This window comes from Pempheris klunzingeri, chromosome 18 (assembly GCF_042242105.1).
Source record: "Pempheris klunzingeri isolate RE-2024b chromosome 18, fPemKlu1.hap1, whole genome shotgun sequence".
Lineage (NCBI taxonomy): Eukaryota > Metazoa > Chordata > Actinopteri > Acropomatiformes > Pempheridae > Pempheris > Pempheris klunzingeri.
The window spans coordinates 1,992,141-2,019,681 of record NC_092029.1 but is presented as its reverse complement, the minus strand read 5'-3'; the positions used below and the strand labels follow the sequence as shown (position 1 = coordinate 2,019,681).

The following is a 27,541-nucleotide window of genomic DNA, read 5'->3' as shown; positions in this document are numbered from 1 at the left end:
ATACCATTAAATAAGGGTTATAATCTAGTGCAATCCTGCTTTAAGTCGTGTATCTGCTCCACTGTTGCGGTGATGAAAGGGTGAAGAGTGTTTGGCTTTTTTTTTTTCCTCACATTATTGGCCTTGCGCCACCTCCACCTCCACCTCCTCGTCTTTCTTCCCTGCTTTCTCCTCACGCGGTGCAGCGTCGTGGAATCCGTCCAGTTTGGGCTGGGAATGTGGAACATGCCACCGCTGGAAAGAATGGCTCGACTGTACAGTACGTCACCTTGGCACCGCTGAAGGCCCGCGGTGCCGCTTTAATGGGTCAGATTAAACTTCCCGGCCCCGCAGAGAGCTGGCAGTGATCGGCCTGTGCATCACAGAAATACAATACCCAGCACCCCCCTCTCCCAAACACTGAGGTCACATGTGTCGTCATAAACCCTCCGGCGTTAGTAGTTCAGGTTTAGCTTAAAGAATGTGAAGTGTGTGAGCAGCTACTGTATCAACGCTGCAGGAGTAAAAGTAAACCTCAACGGTGAAGCAGAGCACCTTTTGTACCCATGAGGGTCAGTTTACTTAAAGGTTAAGTCCAGTGTTTCTTCAACCCCGGCCCCACTTTTACATGTTTTAGGTCGAATTGACTTGAAGGTGGTGAAAGTGTTGGAACTGGTCCAGTAGATCACCTCAGCCAGCAGCTGCAATGGCTGCAACGTGATCTTTTGTAGCAAGGTCCACTAAAAGTGCTTGTTTTATCCACTGACGGGCTCAGATTGTTATTCTAAGTGTTCTGACAAACACACCAGACTCCATTCATAAAAACAGTAATTTTACCTTGGGACCTACATGGGACTTGGTGGTCTACTGCTGCCTCGATGAAAACACTAAAGTCACACAAAGTCCTGTGTTCTGTGAGGTAAAATAACTGTTTTTCTCAGTGGAGTCTGGTGCTTCATGGAGAGCAATGTAGCGTCTGTTTCTGGTTAAACCAGCCACTGCTGTGTTCTGCCAGGTAAAATCACTGTTTTTTGAATGTAGTCTGGTGTGTGTGCAGAGAGCGATATAACGGCTGTTTGTGGTTAAACCAAAAGGATCTTCCAGGTCTCTCTCTGTAGGGATCCTTTCCATAATGCTGTCACACACTTAGAATAACACTCTGAGCCTGTCAGTGGATCAAACAAGCTCTTTTCGTGGACCTACTTTGGGTCCACTTCATTATTCCCTTTTGAATTGTAGAGCTGCTAAAGTACAGTTGTTTAGAAAGTGTTTACTTTACATCACTGGATTAAAATAGATTCAAAACCTACATGTAAGTTCTGTCAGATTCTTAAATCTGGAATCTGTTATGGAATCTGTTTTGTTCTGTGCGTTTATCAGACAGTTAATAATGCAGAGTGGCGGCTCCCTGCTGTGGAGGCGCTGACTGATCTCAGCCTCTCGGTGGCCGTACAGTCGCCGCAGCGTCTCCCCCCTCGCTCTGATCCTGTTACCTCCTGCCTCCAAATTATTCATCAGGCCTCCGGCTGGAGCAGCTGCTGCGTTTGTCCCTCTGGATAAATGGATCATTTTTTAAAGTTTCAGCCATGAAAAGGAGGCAGAAATAATCTGAGAACAGAAAGAAACATGTTCTCCAAACGTGGAAGGAAATGAAGTTAAAAATCTTTCTAACTAGCAATTTAAAGTTTTAAGTGTTCAGGTTTCCTTGTTGGCGTTGCTTTATTTAATCTAATGTTTGTGTTTATGCTGTTAATAAAAGTGTATGTTCATAAATAAACCAAAAGATTCACTCTTTCACTATAAGAAGACTAATCAACAAATGACAGTCATGGTTAATTCATGGACTTTGTTCCTTAGAAGACAAAATATCTGACTTGTTTTTTCATGTCTGCTGATGTCGTACTATTAATCTTTGCCTTTGCTGAATTTAAAAAAAAATCTTTTTTTCTTTTTTGCAGACATTTTTGGCTCAGATCAACCAAGTCTTCCCTGCAGAGGATGACGTCAACAAGCATGTGGAGGATAACTGTGAGTTGAAGAACTAGTTTTTAACCCAAATATTGCATCATTACAGTTAAACTGTTTACTGTCCTGTGGGAGACAAATGTAAAGTTGGACTGAACAAAGTTTTTAAATCATCTGGAACCATCAGTGGGTAAAAACAAAAAAGGCTGAATTTCTATTTTTAACAAATCTTTCAGTCTTGTTTTTTAAAACAGTGTGTTCTCTTTAACCACACCAGACTCCATTCACAAAAGCAGTGATTTTACATGGTAGTTGCCGGCTGACTACTGTCTTGATGAATTACTTGGTGTGTATGTTAGTGTCTGACTCTGGTGTTTTAAAGCGTCAGTTCAGATGCAGCACACAAATAACACAAGTAAAGTAACAGATACAGGAAGTAGTAGACTGGCAACTCCTGCGCTGTGAGAGGTAAAATCACCAATTTTTTGAATGTAGTCTGGTGTGTGTGCTGTTTGTGGTTAAACCAAAAGGATCTTCCAGGTCTCTCTCTGTAGGGATCCTTTCCATGATGCTGTCACACACTTAGAATAACACTCTGAGCCTGTCAGTGGATCAAACAATCAAGCATTATTATGACTCTTTGTCCCTTTTGTGTCTCTCAGGTTCTTTGATGTACTTGAATGAAGCCACTCTGCTCAACAACGTCCGTGTGAGATACAGCAAAGACCGAATTTATGTGAGTATTAAAGGCTAATTCCAATAGTTTGTAAGTCTAAATGACCCTCAGGTGGCAGCCATGATACATGCAACAATGGCTGCATCGTAAAAGTGCTTTGGTTTAACCACAAACAGCCGTTATATCGCTGTCTTCTAAGCAACCAGACTCCAGTGACAAAAAGGGCAATTTTACATTGCAGAACACAGGAGATGCTGGTCTGCTGCTGCCTCAGTTGGTTGGTTTGTTTGTGTTATTTTGTGTAAAACCAATATTATGCTGGTTCTGAACTAACCCTCTAAAACACCAAAAGTCACACAAGAACACAAATAAACTAACTGTTCAAGACAGTGGTAGACCAGCAACTACGGTGTAAAATTGCTGGTTTTCTCAATGGAGTCTGGTGGCTTTGAGGAGAACAATATCACAGCTGTTTTTGGTTAAACCAAAAGGATCTTATAGGTCTAAAAAAGAATAAAACACAGGGTCCAGGTTCACAAATACCAGAGTTTTCCTTTAAAGTACTTTTAGGTGGAAGTGATGTTAATGCTGCCTTCAGTTCAGGGTCAAAGTCTGATGGGAAGACCAGTAACTCCTGTGTTCTGTGAGCTAAAATTACTGTTTTTGTCAATGGGGTCTGGTGCGTATCGCCTTTGTTTTGGATCTTACTGCTCTCTCAAGTTGATTAAATAAAGATAAATAAAGATTCATGCAGTGAGAGGTTAAAAAAAAGAGCATTTTATGGTCTTAAATGAAGAACTGGGCCGAGACAAGAGGAAGAATATCTCTCATACTGGTGTGAAACTGAGCTCTTTCTCCTGTTTTAACCTGCCTGGAGCACCTATGGGTGGAGCGCACACACACACACACACACACACACACACACACACACACACACACACACACACACACACTAAACGGCACACCCACCTTCACTGATAGACACATGTCTCACTCTTGTACGTCTGTACTCAAAGTAATAATACCAATAAAAAACACAATAAATGATTTAAACTAAATGTTCTGACTTTGAAATTTGTCGTCTCAAACACAGACACTCACAGGAACACACATGTGATCACTCAGGTGACCTCAGGTGTGCTTCCTCGTGGACTCTTAGGTGATTCAGACGTGGTGCACGCTGACATCTAGTGGCTGAAGGAGGAACTTTTTTAGTACAGTACAGTGTTTTAGCTCCTCACACAGCACATGTACATGTTATTAAATATTATTGTGTGTTTATATTTATGTTTTGTTTAGATAAATAATATAAGGTGTACTGTAAGACTCGATATGGGTTTGAGCGTTTTGTGGTGCTGAATTGTGGGTAAATTGTTACACAGGTAGTCAGTGGTAGTGTCTATAATAATTATAACACTATAATAATAAATTTCTGGATATTAAAAGTGTTGGAACTCGTCCAGTAGACCTGGAAGATCCTTTTGGTTTAACCACAAACAGCCGTTACATCGCTCTCTGCACACACACCAGACTCCATTCACAAAAACAGGGATTTTACCTCATAGAACGCTCTGAGCTGCTGGTCTGCTGCTGCGTCGATCACTTAGTTTGTGTTGACTTCACTGGTTTAAAGTTTGGTTTGGATCCAACATAATGTTTGTATGACACACAATAACACAAACAAGCTGACTGATAGAGACCAGCCACTCCTGTACTCTGGGAGGTAAAAAGTACTGTTTTCTCAATGGAGTCTGGTGTCTCGTAAGATCTGTTATGTTTACTCTCTTCAAGGACACCAGACTCCATTGAAAAAGCTGTAATCTTTTTACCTAGCAGAACACATGATTTGCTGGTCTACTGCCGCCTCGATCAGCCGGTGTGTTTGTCATTTAAATCATTGCATTTGATCCAAATTCAGCCTTTAAGCCAGTAAAGTCACACAGTAACTAAAACAAACTAACTGATGAGTAGACCAGCAACTAGCTGATCTCCAAACTGAATTTCTTTCTTCTTCTTCTCCTCATGCAGACGTTTGTAGCCAACATCCTGATCGCAGTGAACCCGTACTATGACATTCCAAAGCTTTACTCGCCGGAGACCATCAAGCAGTACCGGGGCCGGTCTCTGGGCACGCTGCCGCCGCACGTCTACGCCATCGGTGAGAGAACACGAAGCACACTGACGACTACGAGTGTTTTCTGCTGTTTGTTGGTTGTAGTTTTGTCTTTTTTGTCATTCCTCTTTGACAGATTTGGGGCAACTGTTAGAATTTAAGACTTTTTAAGACCTCAAAAGATTAGTCTGGTGTTTTTAAATTTTGGACACTGTTGATTTTTATATATTTTGGCATCTAAATGACTGGTAGATCAGATCCAGTAGATCACCTCAGCCATGCAATGGCTGCAACGTGATCCTTTGGGACAACTGCACCTGATCACAGTAGGTCCACTAAAAGAGCTTGTTTGATCCACTGACAGGCTCAGAGTGTTATTCTAAGTGTGTGACAGCATCATGGAAAGGATCCCTACAGAGAGAGACCTGGAAGATCCTTTTGGTTTAACCACAAACAGCCGTTATATCGCTCTCTGCAGACACACCAGACTACATTCAAAAAAACAGTAATTTTATCTCATAGAACCCTCTGAGTTGCTGGTCTGCTGCTGCCTTGATAAGTTAGTTTGTTTATGCTATTATGATCTATGTTGTTTAAAAAGTTGCCTGTAAAACACTAAAGTCATGCAGTAACACAAACTAACTAACTGATCAAGGCAGCAGTAGACGAGCAACTCAGAGTGTTCTGTGAGGTAGAATCACTATTTTTGTCAATGGAGTCTGGTGTGGATTGAACTCTATCTGTGCAACACACAGTAACACAAACTAACCGACAAAATATATAAAAAGAGTTTAAAAACTCTGCAGTAATCCTGTAACTTAATCTTTTTACACAAACCACAGATATAAAGTAAGACGACAAAAATAAAAAAGCAGAGTTAATTTAACAATATTAACTTGACTTTTTAACTGTTTTGTTGAATAAATCTTTCAAATCTAACAGTGATTAGAAAAATCCTATAGTATAATTTAATTAAGTAGTTTCTGTTATGGTCAAAATGAAAAACAAGCCAAGATATAATTGTCCATAAAATATACTTTTATTATCTCTGCTGTGAAATCTAAATTTAGAGCAATTTGTTTTGTACAAATTTTAATATTTATTACAAAAGTCGGCCTTAAATCATCTGCATCAGAAGTCCCTTGAAAAGACCAAATAATTAATTGATCCTGTCGTCTTTTCTGCCTCAGTTCATTGATTATCTCCTGCTGCAGTTCTCCAATCTGTCCACCAGGTGGCAGCAGTCAGCGCTCACATTTCCCACAGTCCCCCGAACACCACGCGGGCAGGAGTTTAAGATCCGCTCAATCAGCAGGTGTGTGAGGACGGTCCCATCTAACTGCTGCGTCTGTCTGTCTGTCTGTCTGTCTGTCTGTCTGTCTGTCTGTCTGTCTGTCTGTCTGTCTGTCTGTCTGTCTGTCTGTCTGTCCTTCCAGCCGATAAGGCGTACAGGGACATGAAGGTCCTGAAGATGAGCCAGTCCATCATCGTCTCGGGGGAGTCCGGCGCCGGGAAGACCGAGAACACCAAGTTTGTGCTCAGGTGAGGTTTTCTGTCATTTAATAGTTTGATTATTTGTATCTGGTAAACTGTGAGACACCTAGATATGTGTTTATTTGAATTTAATTAGGTTTTTTTTCTTTAATTTGTGTTAATGATGTGTTTGTTTTAGCTTTAGTGGAACTTTGTAAAGTGTTTGTAGAATAAATTGAGATCACAATGAGATGAGATTCTAACTTAATTTATTTTAATCAACATTTAATTATTGAATGATAAAATGAAAAACATCAAAAAAGTTACACAAGAACCAGAAAACTGGTGTTAAAGTCCAATAAAAAAACAAATGAGTTTGAATTAAAACTGGTTAATTTACTTCATTTACTTTATTTCACATAAACTCACTTAACTGTTTAACTTTTTCACTTGATTCACTTCCTTTTACTTTATTGTCCCTTCAGCAGAAACTCATTGAGCAGTAATTAGAGATTTAAACACTTCAGTTCGTAGACGTGAAATATATCAAATATAATATAAATATAAATAACTATATAAATATTGTTTGCTAATAATAATAATAATTATAATTAATAATGTAGTAGTAATAATTTAAAGAGGTTGTTTCGGCCCTCGTTAAGCTAAATGGGGCTGATTAATGTGTGTCCCTCAGGTACCTGACCACCTCGTACGGAACAGGGCAGGACATCGACGAGAGGATCGTGGAGGGTGAGACTCTTCGTGTCCGTTAACATCGCTGTTTTTCCTGCGTGGGTTTCTGTTTGTGACTCCGGTTCTTCTCTGTAATCCTGCAGCCAACCCTCTGCTGGAGGCTTTCGGAAACGCCAAAACTGTCCGGAACAACAACAGCAGCCGCTTTGGGAAGTTTGTGGAGATCCACTTCAACGAGAAGGTACAGAGCACTTTAAACGCTCCTGATCATGAATGATTATTTATTCTGATTATATACAGAGCTTAACAAATGTATCAGACCTCCACCCAGTGGAAGGTGTTTCCCTCCCCTGCCCTAAATTAACAGTATTACTGATTACCAGATTATTTCTTTAGTTCCTGTGATGGTTAACCTCCAGTATGTGCAGCTCTTTAATCACAATGATGGATCTGAAATGATGGAAAAGGAATCTGGAGTAGAGGAACTGATGGACTGGACGAGTCAGAGTCCAGACTTGAATCCTATCGAACAGATCTGGGATCTATTGGATTAAAAAATAGATCACACACTAATTTAATCCAAAGCAAGTCTGAGGGAACAGCTGGGAACTATTTGGAGCTCAATAACAAAAGAGACGGTGGAAAAGTCCATGAAAACAATCAGGGAGGTCAAACTAGATATTAAGATTTCTGGTTAAAACATGTGAATAAGGACTATTTAGTTGTTCCAGTTTGTTATTTGCCTAATAAATAATAATACAATGTTTAATTTGAAACAAGTTTTTGACAGATTTCTAAAATATTTGCTGGTCTGAGACATTTGTTAAGCTCTGGATGTGTTTTTCTCTTTAGTGTCTGTTTCTGCAGACCTGCACATGAACATAAATCTATTTAAGCTTCTTCCACCTGTTAAAATGTGTTTCCTGCTCAGAACGCCGTCGTGGGCGGCTTCGTGTCTCACTACCTGCTGGAGAAGTCGAGGATCTGCAGACAGAGTCCCGAGGAGAGGAACTACCACATCTTCTACCGACTGTGCGCCGGAGCCCCCGAGGACATCCGGCAGAAGTTCCACCTGAGCTCCCCGGACACGTTCAGGGTACGAACGCCTTTAACGCTCGGTCCACAGACTGGGAAGAGGTGGACGTAGCTTAGTGAGAAGAGCCTTAGAGGGGGCGACTCCACTGACATCTGATTGGATGGAAGTCTATGAGCTCAGTTTCTGCTCTCAGTCTCTAGTTTACTGTCTTCTTCAGCACAGCAGGACGTTCATTTAGTAGATCATGGTCCATTTAGATCAGGGGTGTCTTTTTTCACTGAGGGCCACATACAGAAAACATCCAAAGGGCTGGGCCACTCACTAGAAGGGAGCTAGATTACTAACTTTAATCCACTAGAGGTGATGTATATCTCCTCACCTCTAGTGGATTAAAGTTGGAAAATCAATCAAATGTAGGTAAATCCTGCTTGATAACTGAATATGATTCAAGTAGAAAAACAGCCTTTCCATTAGTGGGCTTTCATTTATTAGTTGTGGTACAAGCTGCTCTTTGCCTTGTAGGCTCTTGTTCAGGTGATCAGGTGATCACTGAGATCCCCCCCAGCATCAGCATCAGCATCAGCATCAGAGAGGGAAGCTTGAAATAGTCTGTTACAGCCCTGGTGCTCTAATCAACAGCCTTACCTCCACTTTCTTGCTCCTCGGCGGACACCGTAGATTCCTCTGCGCTCACCTGTCCCAGCTGGAGCTCCATCCGTCGTACCTCCACACAGCTCGTCCCATTTAACTCCCATCATGCCAACTGCACCTGGCCCAGCTTCAAACACATCCTCACCTGTCCTGGTGCTCTTTAGCCTGCTAACATCAAGCAGCTCCTCCGTAGTGTAAAAGTGATCTTCATTAGTTATTAGCTGTGCTCTCATCATGTCTCAAACTTTCTACACTCACTTGCTCTCTTACGTTTCCTTAATTCGGCCATCTTGGGTCACCTGTAGCACATTTCTTCTTCTATTACTCATTTTATAGAGAAGCTGCCTCGTTCAAGACAGTTACTCCACCTAGTGGTGAGACTAAGAAGTACAACACAGTCCAGCACAGGTTCCACGTGTGGGCCGCATTCCAATACAGTTTTAGAATTTCCTGCAGGCCAATGAAAATTGGACCACGGGCCGCAGTTTGGAAACCCCTGATTTAGAGGAAGATACACCAGGAAGAGGTGGGAGGGGCTTTAGGGCTGGGCGACCTGCTCACTGACCAATCAGAGGAGGGTCCTGTCTGAACCTGACCAATCAGACGCAGAGGTCACTTCTGGTTCCAAAACCAAGATGGCGAAGGCCAAAATGCCAAAATCGAGGCTTCACAACACTTTTTCTCTTTGCTTTTCTTGAAGCAGAGACGACATCACGCTGAATTAAAATATCAATTCAGGCGTAAAAAAAGGAAGGAATCATAAAAAAAAACATTTATCCATAAGAGCCCACAGGTGACACAGGTGTCTGTCTGTGTCTGTGCTGGACGCCAGAGGGCAGTGCTCAGCCGTCTGTGGCTCCAGGGCTTCGGTTTATTAGCGGTCGATTAGAGAGAGAGAGAGAGACAGAGAGAGAGACAGAGAGAGAGAGGGAGGGGGAGAGAGAGAGAGAGACAGAGAGAGAGAGAGAGACAGAGAGAGAGAGGGAGGGAGAGAGAGACGGAGAGAGAGACAGAGGGAGAGAGAGAGAGAGAGACGGAGAGAGAGAGGGAGGGAGAGAGGGAGGGAGAGAGAGACGGAGAGAGAGACAGAGAGAGAGACAGAGAGAGAGACAGAGGGAGAGACAGAGAGAGAGAGGGAGGGAGAGAGAGACGGAGGGAGAGAGACAGAGGGAGAGAGAGAGAGAGAGACAGAGAGAGAGAGGGAGAGAGAGAGAGACAGAGAGAGAGACAGAGAGAGAGACAGAGGGAGAGACAGAGAGAGAGACAGAGAGAGAGACGGAGAGAGAGAGACAGAGGGAGAGGGAGAGAGAGAGAGAGAGACAGAGGGAGAGACAGAGAGAGAGAGGGAGGGAGAGAGAGACGGAGGGAGAGAGACAGAGGGAGAGGGAGAGAGAGAGAGAGAGACAGAGAGAGAGACAGAGGGAGAGACAGAGAGAGAGACAGAGAGAGAGACGGAGAGAGAGAGACAGAGGGAGAGGGAGAGAGAGAGAGAGAGACAGAGGGAGAGGGAGAGAGAGAGAGAGACAGAGAGAGAGAGGGAGGGAGAGAGAGAGAGACAGAGAGAGAGGGAGGGAGAGAGAGACAGAGAGAGAGAGAGAGGGAGAGGGGGAGAGAGAGAGCAGACGAAGAGCAAATGGGTGAGTTTTGTCTCCCGTCAGACATAAACTGTTCCCCTCCAGCTGCAGACAGACCTCCACAGTAATGGCTGCTGTAATGTGCTCATAATGGCTGTTACATTTCTGCTGCTGCTCAGATGAGAGAAGTATTGATCTCTGCCCTCTGAAGTTTAATCTGCTCAAATACTCTGAGACAACAACACGGTTTCAGCTTAAAAGTTTGTTTTTTTACCATTAAACTGTGTTTGTGGATGAAGTCACAGTGATGTGTGTTTAAATATCAATGCACAACTGAAAATATGAATATAAGACAAAAACAAAAACAATCACTGTGATAAACACTCAAAACCAGAAACATACATAAGAACCTTTTTTTAGTCTTTAGAGAAGAGAAATAAATAAATCTCTTTTAGGGCAGCATTAATACAAACATCAGAATACAATGTCCTGGTAACATAAACCACATCACGTTCAGGCTCTAACACCATCAGGCGCTGACGTTTAAAATCAATAACAATGACCAAGAGTTTTATTTTCCCTTTAAAGGTGACTTAAACTCTCCTGATCAGCGACGACAGTTTCACCTCCCTCTTGTGCTTGTGCGCTCTCTGCACACACACACACACCAGACTCCATTCACAAAAACAGTGATTTTAGCTCACAGGACTCTTGAGTGCAGCTGGTCTACTGCTGCCTCTGCTGGTTAGTTGGTTTGTCGTGTTATGTGTCACACAAATACCAAACTAACCCTTAAAAACACCAAAGTCACACGATGACACAAACTAACTTATTGAGGCAACAGTAGACCAGCAACTCCCATGTAAAATCAGTGTTTTAGTGAATGGAGTCTGGTGATCTAGTGGAAAGAAAAGTATTTGGATGTGTGCTGGGGTAAACAGCCTTACTTATTTTCCATGTCTGCGTCGAGGGGAGCATGCAGGTGCCTTGGGGGCGACACCGAGGTGCTTTGTAAGAGTTCGATTGAACAAGCGTTTGCAGAGGTGGAAAACAAGAGGAATTAAATGGAAAATGTGTCCCGTCTGCAATCTGCTGAAGAGATGGAGAGCTGAATGAGTCTGAAGGCTTCCCTGTGGCTTCTCCTGTAATGGAACTTTTTGTTTATGTCCATCTGCTCGACCAAGAGGACCCCCCCTTCTCCAAACAAGATAAGCCCCGGTTCAGAGCTCTCGTTTTCCTCCCATCACAGTACACCTGGGAAGTTTGTGTTGGAGTCATCATTACCTTGTTTCTGTGCGAAGTAGCAGGGGGAGGCCAGCTGGTGCAAAGCCATTAAAATCAGTTCAGCATCACGTACCGAGGGGATGGGATTGCTTTTTGTGCAAATGCAAATTTAATCATTGGGATGAATCCCGAACAATGGAGACCACCGGAAAAGCAGAGCGATTCTTCCACACATACGTGCTGGAATCAGAAAGTTGACTTTTTAAAAAAGAGCTTTAAATGTGTCAGACCCTCTTCTTCTTCTACGGCGGATTGCAAATCCTTCATCTGATGGTATTTATGTTCTCAAACAAACAATCGGCCGCATTTAATCCCCTGAACTCTGTAATTTTAATGGTCCATTTGTGCTGGTGTTTCATTTCTTGGAGGATCTTCAGATGCTTCATGGCTCCTAAAATCTGTCCAACAGTTGATCTCGATTTCATCTTACAAAGACTTTGAACACTTTTATTTCTGTGTGAGTGAAGTTTTGCAGGTTTGGAGTTGGTCGCTGCTCTGTTCCCAGACCTTTCGGCTCATGTTGTTCTCTCTCTGTGTTGCAGTACCTGAACAGAGGATGCACTCGGTTCTTTGCCTCCAAAGATACGGACAAACACATCCTGCAGAATCGCAAGAGCCCCGAGGTAAAGTCCACTTTGTTTGGTGTCTCTGAAGCACGTTACACAGCTGAAGGGGTAAAATAAAGCCCAGAGAAGAAAGAGAAGATGTCTGCATACAAACTGGGTCCAGCAGAGAATTACCTTTAAATATACAATATGCTGTTTTGCAGGATTGTAGATCTTTAAAATCCTGAAGTGGTGCAAAAGAACGGGATTAAAAAGTACAATATTTATAGTATGGAGGTGTTGAGGTGTAAAGCAGTGTGATATTAAAGTACAGACGCTGTTAAATCAAGTTCATGAACTTTAAAGTGTTTTTCTTTTGCTCCACTGAGGGTGTTTACTGTATTACTGTTACAGCTGCAGTGTGTGTTCGTGCTCCCGGTGTTTCAGTCTTCGTTACCAGCTCATGCAAACTCGAAGCGAAAGCCCCCGTCGCCCTGCGGGGTCGTAACAAAGCAAACCGACTCCATTAGTGCCTCCTTAAACTGACTCAGCAGATCCAGTTTAGCTTTCGCTGCCTCCAGCTCCTGTTTTCTGCTCAGTTCTTTCTCTGCAGGACAGTTTGCACCTTTGATTCTTCTCTGCAGAACACATTTATCAGCCGTGGGTCTGATTATTGGTGTGTGTGTGTGTGTCCACATTTGTTAAGTGACACCAGAGTTGATTATTTAAAGAGTAACTGGACTAAGAAATAAACATAAAGCTGCATTCTCTCTGATGTCCAGCAGGGGGCGACTCCACTGGCTCCAAACAGGAGTCTGATCCCTAGTTTACAGTCTTCTTCAGGGGCTACCTGCTCACTAGCCAATCAGAGGAGGTCTTTGTGTAATGATCATGACCTCTGGCTCCAAAAAAACAAGATGGCGACGCCCGTAAAGCCAAATTTGAGGCTTCAGTACGGCCACTTAACATCCATTTACATACGGTCTGTGATTGTCATGGACAATAATGAAATGAAAATACAGTATTACATACGTAGTACAGTATTTTATAAGCAGTCAGAGCCCTAGTTTGTAATATTAAAGCTGCATTACTACATTTTTATCCATTAGGGGGCAAAAAGAACCTCAGAACCATCTACAGTCTAAAATCCCTGTTTTAGTGAATGTAGTCTGGTGTGTGTGCTGTTTGTGGTTAAACCAAAAGGATCTTCCAGGTCTCTCTCTGTAGGGATCCTTTCCATGATGCTGTCACACACTTAGAATAACACTCTGAGCCTGTCAGTGGATCAAACAAGCACTTTTAGTTGGACGTAGAAGTTGCTCCAAAAGGATTATGTTCATCTCTGTCAGCTGAGGCGATCTACTGGACCAGTTCCAACATTTTTTTTTTTTTGCTACCTACCAGTGAAAATATGTAAAAAATAGGGCCCAGGTTTAAAAACACTGGAGTTCTCCTTTAAGAAAGTCACATTTTGTCTCACTTTTAGGGACGTAAGGTGAAAGAATCGCAGATTTATTGTCAAACCGGAGCTCATGACGTTGGTTTGCAGTTGGTGATAAACGTCCTTTATTTGCTTGTTTGTTTTCTCCACAACTTTGTTCTCACCTTGACGTGATTTGCAGCAACATGCCGGCAAACAAGGTGAAAGCCAGACAATAAAGACAGCGTTTGGATATATATATATATATATATATATATATATATATATGTGTGTGTGTAATTGTGAGCAGCAGAGGACACTCCCAGATGTCTCACTGGTGTTTGTGATCACTTTCAGAGAAACTTCCGATGCTTATATTGTGAAACGGCCAGCATTTTAATTAGCAGCCTGGCCGAGAGCCTCTGCACAGTACAAAGACATTAATAAGAAAACCTCATCATGTGAAATGAGCTCCTTTCCTTTGCCTTCAGCCTTTGATTAATTATGCACAAGTATCCCATTACAGTGGCTGTATATGGCATTCCCCGCAGTGCAGCGTTATTAATTATTATAGCCATTAAGAGGAATGTGGACAAGAGCCGGCCGCTGTGCCGCCGCTGCTCTGGATGGCGGATAAATGGAAGAATCCTCTAATGAGGCTCATAAATCCAATCATATAGATACATGATTAAGTTCAGCACTTCCTCAGAAACAGAGGATTCAGTTTTTTTTTTACGTCTCAAGTCCGAGTCGAACCTTTAATAATGCATCAAAAGTTGGCTTTCATGTTTTCAGCTGTAACTGTTCGACGTGTTTCCACATAAACTGCAGCATTTCTCCTTTCTGTCACAGCAGCAGGAACAGAAGTGAACATTTATCTTTATTTTTCTTTATTAGAGTAAAAAGATGCAGTGATATAGACAAAAAAAACAATCCATCTTTATTTATGTCATACCAAGTGTTGCCTCCACACGCTCTCCACAAAGAGCAGCTCAGACCAAACCCTTTAATTAAGAGACCCAAAGATTCAGGAATTTAAAATGATGGATTCAAGATGAGCAAACATGAAACAGCAAACACATTTAGATACACCAGGAAGAGGGGGCGGGGCTACCTGCTCACTAGCCAATCAGAGGAGGTCTTAATGAACGTGACTTCTGGCTCCAAAAAACCAAGATGGCGACGCCCATAAAGCCGGTCAAAACGGCAGTCCGCGAACCAAAGGGTGACGTGACGGTGGCCACGTCCGCTTAAATACAGCCTGTGATTGTCATGGACAATAATGAAATGCTAATATCAAATTTATTTTTTGAAAATACAGTATTTCATAAGCAGCCAGAGCCCTAGTTTGCAATATTAAAGATGCATTACAACATTTTTATCCATTAAGGGGCAAAAAGAACCTCAGAACCATCTACAGTCTAAAATCCCTGTTTTTTTGAATGGAGTCTGGTGTGTGTGCAGAGAGCGATATAACGGCTGTTTGTGGTTAAAACCAAAAGGATCTTTTACGATGGACATCACGATGGCTACGTCCACTTCTTATATACAGTCTATGCTTTGTGTTCGAGGAGGACCTTAAAGTCTAAATGCTTTGGGAGTCCAGTAAAAAGTGTCGGAGGCGCAAGTCAGATTTTCTGCAGTTTTTTCAATTTAAAAATGGTTGAAAAATTATGTTTTCGGCACTTTGCTAATGTGGGATTTAGATCTTCTTCTAAGAAAACACCCAGATTTATAACCTCAGATTTAACCCAGTGAGTTAATCTCCCCAGATTATAAAATCTGTTCTCTCCCCTCAGAACGTCTATAACGTATATTCATGATTTAGATGCTTGAACAGACTCTGAGAAACGTGAGAAAGCAGCTTCTCACTGGGTTTAAACACGGCGTAACGGCTATGAAATTAAACGGTGAACTCACCCTTCAAACCAGAACGCAGAAATATGCTTTTAATTGAGGCCGTAACTATAAAGTTTAAGGAGCAGATGATGGTTCAGCAGGCTGAAATGGGAGATCAGTATGTTTGCCTCTTCACAGGGCAGTTATCTTTGAGTGCACTGATGTGGTGTAGATATAAACTGTGTAGCTGCCTGGTAGTATAAAACACATTTTCTTTTCCCTCCTTTCTCTTTTACAAACTTAAAGGAAAACTCTGGTGTTTTAATTTGCCCAATTAAAGTCTGTTCAAAGTGACCAGACTCCATTGAGAAAAATAGTAATTTTTAACATGGAGTTGCTGGTCTGCTGCTGCCTCAATCAGTTACTTTGTTTGTGTTATTATATGATTTGGGGTGTTTAAATGGTTAGTTTGGATCCTACACTATATTTGTGTGACGAAATAACATAAGTAAACTAACTGACTGAGGCACTGGCAGATTCCCAGCAGCTCCCAGGTAAAAGAGGTAAAATCCCTGTTTTTATGAATGTAGTCTGGTGTGTGTGCAGAGAGCGATATAACAGCTGTTTGTGGTTAAACCAAAAGGATCTTCCAGGTCTCTCTCTGTAGGGATCCTTTCCATGATGCTGTCACACACTTAGAATAACACTCTGAGCCTGTCAGTGGATCAAACAAGATCTTTTAGTGGACCTACTGTGATCAGGTGCAGTTGTCCCAAAGGATCACGTTGCAGCCTGATCTACTGGACCAGTTCCAACACTTTTACTACCTACCGGTCATTCAGACACCAGGATGATAAAAAAACAAAGCAATGCCCAGGTGAAAAATGAATTAACTAAATGAAATGCACTACAGGATGTTTGGTAAATGTGGTTGAGGGCAGGTGTAGTCACAGGTACTGTTTGCTGTAATCATTGATAAATGATGTGCTGTATGTCTCCTCACTGCTTCATCTCATGTCACTCAGGATGACCAGGTGATTTGGTGTTCCTCTGGTGTCTGGGGGTCAATGCATGCTGATTTTTCTTTTTTTGTGTCTCTCTTTCACCTCTGGAGTTCTTCGTCTGGTTTCCTACTTTCCTCTGCTGTGTAGAACAAGTAGAGCGTTTCAATCGAACTGAAATCTCTCACGATGGCTTTTGTGTGTCTCAGAATGTCACAGGATGGCGGTGCTTATATATATATATATATTTATATCTGTGTGTGTGTGTGAACGCTTTATCAAACCGTTTGCGTCCACTTCCTGTTTTGTATTTGAGTTTGAAAAGCACGGCAGAAAAGAAAATACTGATTTAAATTCTAAAATATCTCCTCATGTATCAATGCCGTAATGTTTATTAGCCTAAAATCCAGTTTATTGACCTGCAGCCTCATCACACCAGTGCTTTTACAACACCACAGTAGGATTTCATTATGGACGACTGTTATTTTTTTTTTAAGTCTGTGAGCTCAAACAAATGCACAAACAAGATTTTGGTGTCATTTGTGCCAAACATCCTTTAAATTTGTCCTTGTAAGAACAGAAATGTTTACAGATTTTGATCTGCAGCTTTAGTCTTCATCAACACACACACACTGTGATGGACAATAATGAAAAGCACTGTAGTCTGAACAGTGAAGCCGATGCTGAAGAGCTTTACCTGCAGCCTACCTGCTCACTAACCAATCAGAGGAGGGTCGGGACTAAACCTAACCAATCAGAGGAGGGTCGGGACTAAACCTAGCCAATCAGAGGAGGGTCGGGACTAAACCTAACCGATCAGAGGAGGGTCGGGACTAAACCTAGCCGATCAGAGGAGGGTCGGGACTAAACCTAACCAATCAGAGGAGGGTCAGGACTAAACCTAACCGATCAGAGGAGGGTCGGGACTAAACCTAACCAATCAGAGGAGGGTCAGGACTAAACCTAACCAATCAGTGGAGGGTCGAGACTAAACCTAACCAATCAGAGGAGGTCTTTGTGGAACTAAAAGTTACTTCTGGCTCTAAAAAACCAAGATGGCGGCGCCAGTAAAACCAAACTTGAGGCTTCAAAGTGGCGGTCCACATCACGTCCACTTCTTCTAACCAGTCTGTGATTCTGATGAACAATAATTGAATGCAAATGTTACCTTTTCCTCATTTAAAACGTCCTAACTTTGCAAAATGAAAGCTGCATGAGAACATTTTTGGCCAACAGGGGTCAAAACACCGCAGAAGAAGAAGCTCTCAAAGTGATGGAAAGCTTGAAACAGCTGCTGGAGCTGTCACAGTTTTTCTTGGCTCAACTTTCTGTCAAATATTATTCAAATCTTTCAATAAGTCATCCCGCTGACAGACGGACAAACACAAACATGACCTCCTGAGGTAATGATGCAGAAAAGTGTGCAACAGAAACAAAACAGAGAAACAAAACAGAGACTCAACAATCCAACCAAAACCTGCCTGGTGCTCATTGTTCTCTTTGTAATTCACCTTTTCTGAGCATCACTCCAGGATCTGCTCTGTTAGGATCACGAGGCACTGCTGGCAGTCCCCAATTATCCCATAAATCTTTGCTCTTTGTCGACTCTCGGTGCCTAAATTATAAAAACACTCATGTTGCTTGTCAGACGGCAGATCTTCATGTGTCAGACTGTATTTTCGGGGCTCTTACCTGGTGTTTTTATGACCCGTCTGAAAAAACCTAAAGAGTTGTCCAGCTTCTCCTGATGCTTCCTCAGATAATATCTTCACCCATCCCAAAAGGGTGCGAGCTTTGGTTTGCAGCCAATGTTACCTTCCTGCTGTTGATTTACTTTATTCGACTTCATGAGCCTCAGTGGAAAAAAAAAAAAGCCAAATGAAAATCCAATGAGAGCCTGATTAAATAGTGGAAGCAGCTAAAGAGAGGAATTAATTTTCTACACAGAGTGGTCGGCATCTAGTTTAGCCTGCAGATATCATCAGACTGTGACATTCTTGATTGAGTTATCCAGGTGTGTGTGTGTGTGTGTGTGTGTGTGTGTGTGTTTCCTACTTCACTGTCTTTGCCTTCTCTCTGCTGCAGATTGAGGTTTTCGCTCTTTAGACTTTCTTCTGTACGGTGCTTTCAATAAGAAGGTTACTGCAGAGGAACAATTACAGTGGAGCCACAGATTAGTTCACTGGGCAACTTGTAAATCAAGTGAAGTCATTCACATGGATGATTGGAAGCTGAGGGTCAGTGTGGTTTTTAAATGTTTGTTTTAACAGAGCCACACTTTTGCTGTAAAGGAGAACTGCAGTACTTCTAATCCTGGGCCTTATTTGTACGTATTTCTGGTGTCTAAATGACTGGTAGGTACAAACACAGGCTCAGAGTGTTATTCAAAGTGTGTGACAGCATCATGGAAAGGATCCCTACAGAGAGAGACCTGGAAGATCCTTTTGGTTTAACCACAAACAGCACACACACCAGACTACATTCACTAAAACAGGAATTTTACATTGCAGAGCAGAAGAGTTTCTTATCTACAACTACTTCTATCAGTTTGTTTGTTTGTGTTATTTTGTCACTCTGGTGGGTTATACTTAAAATTATTACTTTAAAAGTATGTTTTAAAGAGTATAACCCTTTAAAACACCACACAAACAAACCAAACACAAACTGAATTCTGTGAGCTAAAATCCCTGTTTTAGTGAATGTAGTCTGGTGTGTGTGCTGTTTGTGGTTAAACCAAAAGGATCTTCCAGGTCTCTCTCTGTAGGGATCCTTTCCATGATGCTGTCACACACTTAGAATAACACTCTGAGCCTGTCAGTGGATCAAACAAGCTCTTTTAGTGGACCTACTGTGATCAGGTGCTGGATTACTTTGCAGCCCATCTCAGCTGAGGTGGATTACTGGACCAGTTCCAACCCTTTTTGTACCTACCAGTCATTTAGACACAAGGATATGTAAAAAGAAATAGGGCTCAGGTTTAAAAATATCATAACTACTATACAGTAACACAAAGAAGAACTGGTAGAGACGATAAAGTGTTTGTAAAGGAAGTCATGATGTCTCAGTAACCGTCTGGTTTTATCTCAGCACATGAAGTCGGGCCCTCTGAAGGACCCGCTGCTGGACGACCACGGCGACTTCAACAGGATGTCCGTGGCCATGAAGAAGATCGGCCTGGACGACACGGAGAAGCTGGACCTGTTCAGGGTGGTGGCCGGCGTGCTGCACCTCGGCAACATCGACTTCGAGGAGGCTGGAAGCACATCAGGTGAGCTGCAGTGGCACACCTGGGAAACACCGGCCCTCCTGAGAGGGTTTGGTGTCAAGTATTTGGTAAATAAGATATAAGATATAAGAAAGGAGCACGTTTCTTTGGATTCTTTGTGCAAATGACTGAAAATATTTGGACACAATTAGCATTATAATAGCAGAAGAGGAGTTTTCATTCAAATAGTTGAGATCTTGCTGTGTGACTAATTTTGTTAAAATGCAACAACAATATCTCGACATAAGATTTGTTAAGTTTCGATTCTGTAATAATAATAATGATAATAAACTTAATTTACAGAGTGCTGCTTTTAACAGTGTTACAAAGTGCTTCACTAAACAAACTGGAGTCAGACAGGGAGGTTAGAATATGAATAGAAAACACATTCAGTCAATAAAATCTTAAAAACTACAGAAACAAATCTAATTTAATTAATTCAAACACATCTTACAACTAATATCGAGCATTTAGCTTTAAACATTTGGCAAACTGGCACATTTGACAGTTAAAATTTAAATCAATGTTGTGTTTACATGTTGTATATTCTTCAATGATTGTGTTTCCACAAAGTAGATCTGAAACAACATGTGTTGATATTCCAGCACAGAGAGAGTGTGAGGTGTGGATGTGAAGCTCAGTGTTGCTCTGCGGCCTCCAGAGGGCTCATTTGGAATTTACAGTAAAGTGCGGAATGTGACATCATACTGTGTCTGACGGAATACTGTGTGTGACCTCACTGATGACCTCACTGGTGACACGTCCAGTGTGGGGACAGAAGTTTGTAGATAGGACCCACGGTGAGCTTCCAGCGTCAGATCTCCTCCCACAGAGGAGAAAGCTGGACGGCTCTAAGGTTCTGAGCCGAGCCGGTCTGAGCTTCTGCTCCGGGCTGATCAGATCAGCTGCTCCTGCAGAGAGGCCCAGTGTGCTGCCTGATCCTCAGCACTGGTTTCTGGGCACTCCAGCACCAGCAGGTGGACTCTAGTCAGGCAGAGCCCAGGCTCAGACTGCTCCCTACCAGCTGGAGGGCAGTTGCTTGGGCAGAGACCAAGTCTCTTTCTGCTCTGTGGGCGGAGGTCTGGGGTGGTGGTGGGGGTTAGGTTGGGTTAGGTTAGGTTAGGGTTAGGTTAGGTTAGGTTAGGTTAGGTTAGGTTAGGTTAGGGTTAGGTTAGGTTAGGGGGGGGGGTTAGGTTAGGTTAGGTTAGGGCAGTGCTTCTCAATTATTTTCACAATTATCAACATTTTCTTTATATCGCCAACCAAAAAACATTTGGTCTTCACAGTAAAAGAAGCCACAGGTCTCACTGGAGAACAATCTCATGAACCTCCTGGTGAATCTTCCTGGTTTTTACCTGTTGTTGAACCTGGACTACTTCCTCCCCGGCGTAGTGAGATGTGGAGGGCAGCGGGTCGGCGGCCACACAGCTCCTCGTTACAAACTCCGCCCGCTCGGCTCCTCGGAGGCTGCCGCCGTTTTTGATCTCCGCCCTCAAGACTCTGAGCTTTGATTGATCGTGTCTCTCCTCCGTCTTCGTGGCCAACGATTGATGGTTTCGTGTCGTGTGGCGTCAGGACGTCCCTTCACACCACGTAACCCTTTGTTTTATCATTTGTAATTAAAACCCAGAGGAGTCCTAGTCATGACAGCCGGCTGATGTCTTACATCTCTCGAGCTGTTTTCACTTTCACTGAATGGATTTTCATTCATTACATAATTAGAAGAAGTCGTCTCAGACGCTCCTCCTCGTCTCACGCCTCGTTCTTCGCAGCGATTCAGACTCGAACCCTCCAGGGAGGCTCCGTCTCCACGAGAATCAACCGATCCTTTGAACTTCACTGAAGTTCCTCAGCTCTCTCGGTTCCTCCCCGTCGTTTTCTCCCCCCCGTGGGGGAGAGGAGGAGGCTCAGCGGGGCGCCCATTAAATAGACTGGTTCTCGCAGCAGGCGGCCATAATGCAGCATGTTTTACAGCGAGTGAGAAGAGCGTTCAGTCAGAGGAGGTAATCATCCAGCTTCTGAGGCAGGCTTGGCTTCCACTCAGCTGTTTGGATAGAGAGTCTCTGGAGGGGGCGATTTTAGGGAGCTCTTAAAGAATATCTATTTGTATTTGTCGAGGCCACAAGAGCTTTTCTTAGTTCTGAAGTCAAACAAAGATGAGTCTGTTACAGAGCGGTAGGAGGATATCACAGCTCTGATGCTCCACATGTCGGCAGTGGGAGCCTGGAAATGTTCGTTAGCCCAAAGTTTCATGTGAGAGAAGTGCAGCATCGATCCCCACAGTCAGAAACGACCAGAAGCTTGACTTGCATATGTTGGGAAATTAGCATAATTAGCATTAAATTAGCATAAACACCTGTATGGTCGGCGTTTCAGTGACGTCTTGGTCGATTTGGACAATACTGGAGTGGTTTCTGCCGTTTCAACCAGAAGTGGGATTGTTCTGATGAATTTAGAGTCTTTTTAGAGGAACGCCTCATCGATGGGGTCTGACAGATAACTTGTATATCTGAAATCATTGGAATAACTTAAATAACTTGACCTTTTTCTATGAATTGTAGGATATTTATGAACACGATTATACAAAGGTGGAGGTAACAAAGACAAATCTCGTACCAGTATGAGTCTAATTGTTGCTCTTAAAGCCTGAAGATGTGATTTATTTTGGTTTTCCACACGATCAACAGAATCCTGCTGTTGGTGTAAATCTGTTTAGTGTCAAAGAAGCCAGATTCTAAATGTTTTTCTTTATCTTGTATATTTCCCTCCCTGTCGTCACGTCATATTTATTGGGATGGATAATGAGCCTTTATCTAGACTGGGCTCTGGTCGTTTTTCCTAGCATGTAATCATCCGTGCTTTTAATTTGGTAGTCAAAGTGCTGACAAGGTGTGTGTGTGTGTGTGTGTGTGTGTGTGTGTGTGTGTGTGTGTGTGTGTGTGTGTGTGTGTGTGTGTGTGTGTGTGTGTGTGTGTGTGTGTGTGTGTGTGTGTGTGTGTGTGTGTGTGTGTGTGTGTGTGTGTGTGTGTGTGTGTGTGTGTGTGTGTGTGTGTGTGTGTGTGTGTGTGTAACTCTGACTAACATTTCTGTTTAATATTGTTTCATTACTTGTTATTACTTTCATCCTTCTATTCTTTTATTGCTTTTAATGTATTTTTTTTAATGTATATTTGCATTTTAAACAGTTTTTATTGTTTGTTTTTATTGTTTTAATTGTTCTTTAGTCTCCCTCTCTTCTCTCTACTGTATCTCTGCACCTTTTCTCTTTAACTTCTCTTTAAATCACCCTGCTGTTGTTGCTCTGATATCACTCCCTGTGTGTCCTGCTTTGCTTTGTCAGTTAAAGATTCAAGCAGGTTATAAACTCTGTTTTTAAAGGTCCCATTCACGTAGAGGTTCTTCTTCGTCTGTTAACAAAGATATCCCTCGTGCGTTTCTCCTTTTCGGGATCATACAAGTGTTCAAACTGCATTGAAGTCAAATGAAAACCAAGTAAGACGAAGCAGAAAACATCCAAACTCTCAGGATGTGGATCCTCAGGAAGCTTTAGGTCTGACCAGGACTTAGACGGCACCCACGGAGGTCAGAGCGCCGGCCTCCCGATGGGTGTGGTGGGGTTTGTATAGGAACAGAAACTGTGCAGCGCTGCCCGCCCCCCCCACGTCTCGTCCCGACTGCGTCATCTGGCTCAGCAGAATATTTTTTGACAACTCAGTTCTTTTAGCCAACTTTATGAACAGATTAATTAGCAGTTTCATCTCTGCGTGCGATCAGTGCATTGCAGCGTTCTAAAACTCCCACTATCCACTCATCAGAAAGCTCTCAGAGCTGCTGGCTGGCTCAGTGTCACTCATCCTGGACCTTTGGCGCCGTGAGGACGGTGCTGACAGGCAGAACTCAAACTCTCCGCAGGACTGTTTACTTCAAAGTAAAGAGAGAAATCTCTGAGGAGAGGCAGCAAATAATGAACCTTAATTAACTAGGAATTAGGTTTGAGTGCCTGGCTGTGCTCCAGTGTGTGCTGTCCCTCCACAGGGTCCAACGCTTCCATCTAAGATCAGCTCACTTAGCTTTCAGGAGCTATCGATCGTTGGCATTGATCAGAGAAGTGACTCCAGTGCTGTGAAGTGTTGTCATCAGCCAGCACAGAGCCTCAGCGTCCTCGTCCTCGTCCACGTCCTCGTCCTCGTCCTCGTCCACGTCCACGTCCACGTCCACGTCCACGTCCTCGTCCTCGACGTCCTGCACAAAGGTTTACTGTAGTCAAACAAGCTTTCCGGGGGTTTCGTCCAATCAGATGGCGACTCCATTATAAACCTTTCAGAGCCAATTAAGGACACTTGATCCCCAGCGTGCTCCCACCGACATTAGTTAACCATTTACCGGTTGGGTTTAGGACCCTTTTTTGGTGACAGCAGCTGGTAGAGGGGGTCGTCCACTAACGGGAAGGTCGGTGGTTGGAGACACTGAACCCTAAAGCTTCAGTGCTTCTTTATATCGGTGTGTGAACGTGATGTTGAAGCGCTTTGAGTGGTGAAATGACTAGAAAGCAGCCACACATGTACCATTTACAGCTGATCCTTGTTATTAGTGACATAAAATGATGAATGTTTGGGGAGTAGCTGACCGGCCTACTGGACATTGATTGTTTCTGTTGGTTCCAATCACAATCATCTGTTTTGAACACTTGTCGTTTGCACCGTGGTCGATCTGCTTCGCCGACTGACCGTCGCTTTGGTCTTTTCATGGGTTTCGTTGTCAATTAGAAAACCTGCAGAATAACACCAGCTTCCTACGTTTAATCAATATGGAAGGTACTCACCGGGGAACCTTGTTAACAAGCCGGCGATTGCACGTTTAATTAGCTTTTACATGCTGATCGAATCTGTGATGTCAACTCTTAATCCCCACTTCATGGTGACGACACGACGAACCTCCATAAAGATAAAAACTCCACATCTCTTTCACTTGGCTGCTTGAATAGAGTTCGCTCTGTCAGCCCACCCGGCTCCCTCTGAGCTTTGTTCCTTCCCTCTGAGGACCTGCACAGTTCACAGCTCGTGGGTGTTACCCTCACCAGCTCCATACATAATGAGCTCTGTGTATTGCCCTCACTTTTAAGAGGGCCACACGTAGGCCCGGCTCGTCGGTTTCTCATCACGGAGGTGCACGCTGTTGCAGAAATGCGGGGGACTGGAAAGATTACTTCATTCATATTTCACACCCACTTTATCCTTTGGCGCGCCGCGAGAGCTTCGATCAGAGAGAGTCGACCTGCTCGGGTCGCTCTGCGTACCTGAGAGCAGCCGAGTCGACTTCTGTGTTTGTGATATGTTGAAGGAAACCGTGCCGCACACACAACCTCCACCTGGAAGTGAAAGCCGGAGACCTTGTTGCTGAGAGATCACACTGAGAACTGAAGCAGACATTTAAAGACTTTTTTTAAAAAAAAACTCTCAATGAATCTCCTCGTCGTCGCACATTTAACACTTCATGGTCAAATCACGGTCGTGTTCAAGTCTGTCCTCTTTCTGGAAATGTCTTTTGAGAGGTGGGGGGGTTGTTTTGGGGGGAGTTTTTCCTGATTTGGATCAAAGGTCTCAGGATGAATTAGCTTTTTGTGATGTTTGCCGACAGAAGTGACTCAAAGCCACGGACGGCTCGGGACAGCGGAAACACTCGTACACACTGATTTAGAACAAATGAGGAGCTTTTATTCATAAATATTTTCTTATTTTCCTAAATGTTGGAGGGTAAGCATGAATTTATTGCCTTATTATGGTGTGTGGTGAAGCTCTAAAGTAGCAAATAAATCACTACTGACATCAAGAAAACACCACGTTGGAAATATTTCTCATCACGTTCAGGAGCTGAAAACAGTGCAGTGATTTACTTGATGTAAACGATGCTGCAGGCTGTGACATGAATTTGTAGATTTCAACTTAACTTGCGGACAAATTGGAGCTAAATAAAAAGTTAACTTCTCTGCTGTAGGTGCACTGAGGCAAAGCTAATTAAACCCATTTCTTGTTTTGTTTTTTTTTTTACTCGGTTTTTATTAAATTTTCATAAACATCAAAACAATATGTGCACTTTGTGAAAATGTTATCATATAAACTCAAATATTTAACAGGCCACAGATATTTGTCATCATGTGCCCCTCTGCAAAATATGAGCAGACCTAATAAAATGAAAATTAAAAACAATAACTGAATAAAATAGAATTAAAGTCTGGTAGCAACGTGAGGGGAGATGGTATGTGGTCTATGTTTTTATAGAACTATATAACTATCTGTGGGAAATATGAACAGAATGTCTTTATTGTCAATATACAGGTGCAATGAAACTAAAATGCAATCTTTAAAAGTGCAAGTAATAAATAAGCAGAAAAAATAAAACGTCTAGGGCACAAACAACGATCACACTCTGCAGGTACAGCATGATCCATTTGAATATTGCAAAGTGAATATTTATTGAAAACAAACCTCACTGCACCAGTAGAGCCACAACTGGACTCCAGCGTTTAGTGGACTCAGGTTTTTGTTTTAGTTTTTCCCTTTGAGGCTCCTGTAAGTAGTTTGTGAAGAAGATGTTTCTCCATCCAGCTCCTCAGGCGTCACTCCCAATAATTAAACCCATCTTAAGACACTGTGCTTGTCTGAGTGTTCAGGTTGAGCTGAATAAACCTCCACCTGTTCACGTCGAAGTAATGCAGTCAGAATATGTGGATGTTTGATTTTACCACCCAGCCCTGCGGTGAAGGCAGCAGCTGCCGGTGTTACCCCACCGGGGCCGATGTTTACCCTGCTCCTCGTCTTCCAGGTGGCTGCGCCATCAAGAACCAGTCGAGTCAGACGCTGGAGCACTGTGCCGAGCTGCTGGGCCTGGAGGAGGAGGACCTGAGAGTCAGCCTCACCACCAGGGTCATGCTCACGACAGCAGGGGGCGCCAAAGGAACAGTCATCAAGTAAGAGGCACTGACACACACACACACACACACACACAGTTTGAGAAAGTTAAATTATGTCATTTAACAAATTTGGAAGTATACGGTCATCATCCCAGCTACAAATGGTGTTGCATTTGTATTTATCTATATATTTTTTCAATATATTTGACTCTGAGTGACTTCATTGATAACCTACAGGTATTAATTCAGTTGATTTGTTTGTAGTTTGATGTCGTCCAGTCGGGAAATACTTCAAATTTCATCTGTTGCTCGGACTAAATAGGCAATCTGAAGAGGTTATTTTATGTGCTAACCTGTTAACTGATGAGGAGAATGATCATATGTTGTCATGAGAGACCACACGCCTCTTAAAGTGACGTTAGTCGAGCTGGTTTCCGCTGATAAACCTCTGAGACTGTTTGATGAGAAACCTTAAACCTGCAGGTGACACAGCGACCTTGTTGCTTATTCACACTTCCAGCAGTTATGGAGCAACATCGTCATTCACGTGGGGTTACGTTTGTGTCACCTGGTGAATGTGGATCCAATATTCACTCTCTTTTAGCTCCGATTTTGGTCTCCACCACCTCCAGAGGGGAAATATGTGACCTGCTGCTCTGTTACTGTGTCTGTTAGCTGTTTGCTGCCGAGCAGGTCGGGCAAAGTGAGCTGAAGTTATCTATGAAGCTCTGTGAAGATGATTTATTATTAGTAGAAAATATCAGTCATAGCGTCGTAAACCTGTCGAGAAAAAATGGAAAATCCAACACCAGTAATTCCATGACAAGTGGGTATTATTAATACTGTGAGGAAGACCGTGTGATACGATTGAAAGCTACAGAACATGCTGCTAAATGGACCAAGATTTGAAAAACGGTGGTTAAACTTGGTTAAAAACATCTCACGACCCCTCAGGTTTGTGTCGCTGTCCCCTGGCAGGGCCCCCGACCCTCAGGTTGGACACCACTGCACACAGAGGCATAAACACACTGACTTATTAGCACTTGAAAGCTTAGCAGGTCTGAACCACAGGGGGGCATATAGGCCTGAGTAAGCACACACACACACACACACACAC

General features: G+C 43.0%; 1 protein-coding gene across 3 annotated transcripts in view; it reads left to right on the top strand.

Annotated features, from left to right (window-relative positions):
• The window catches only part of myo6a (myosin VIa), a 132,397-nt gene that overhangs the window by 25,826 nt on the left and 79,030 nt on the right, over positions 1-27,541 (top strand). For all 3 annotated transcript variants that reach the window (XM_070849046.1, XM_070849045.1, XM_070849047.1), the window contains exons 3-12: positions 1,938-2,007; positions 2,607-2,680; positions 4,649-4,778; positions 6,170-6,275; positions 6,901-6,956; positions 7,043-7,140; positions 7,831-7,995; positions 11,987-12,067; positions 19,337-19,517; positions 26,337-26,481. In XM_070849046.1, the coding sequence (XP_070705147.1) occupies positions 1,938-2,007; positions 2,607-2,680; positions 4,649-4,778; positions 6,170-6,275; positions 6,901-6,956; positions 7,043-7,140; positions 7,831-7,995; positions 11,987-12,067; positions 19,337-19,517; positions 26,337-26,481 (1,106 nt within the window). The remainder of the gene's footprint in view (positions 1-1,937; positions 2,008-2,606; positions 2,681-4,648; positions 4,779-6,169; positions 6,276-6,900; positions 6,957-7,042; positions 7,141-7,830; positions 7,996-11,986; positions 12,068-19,336; positions 19,518-26,336; positions 26,482-27,541) is intronic.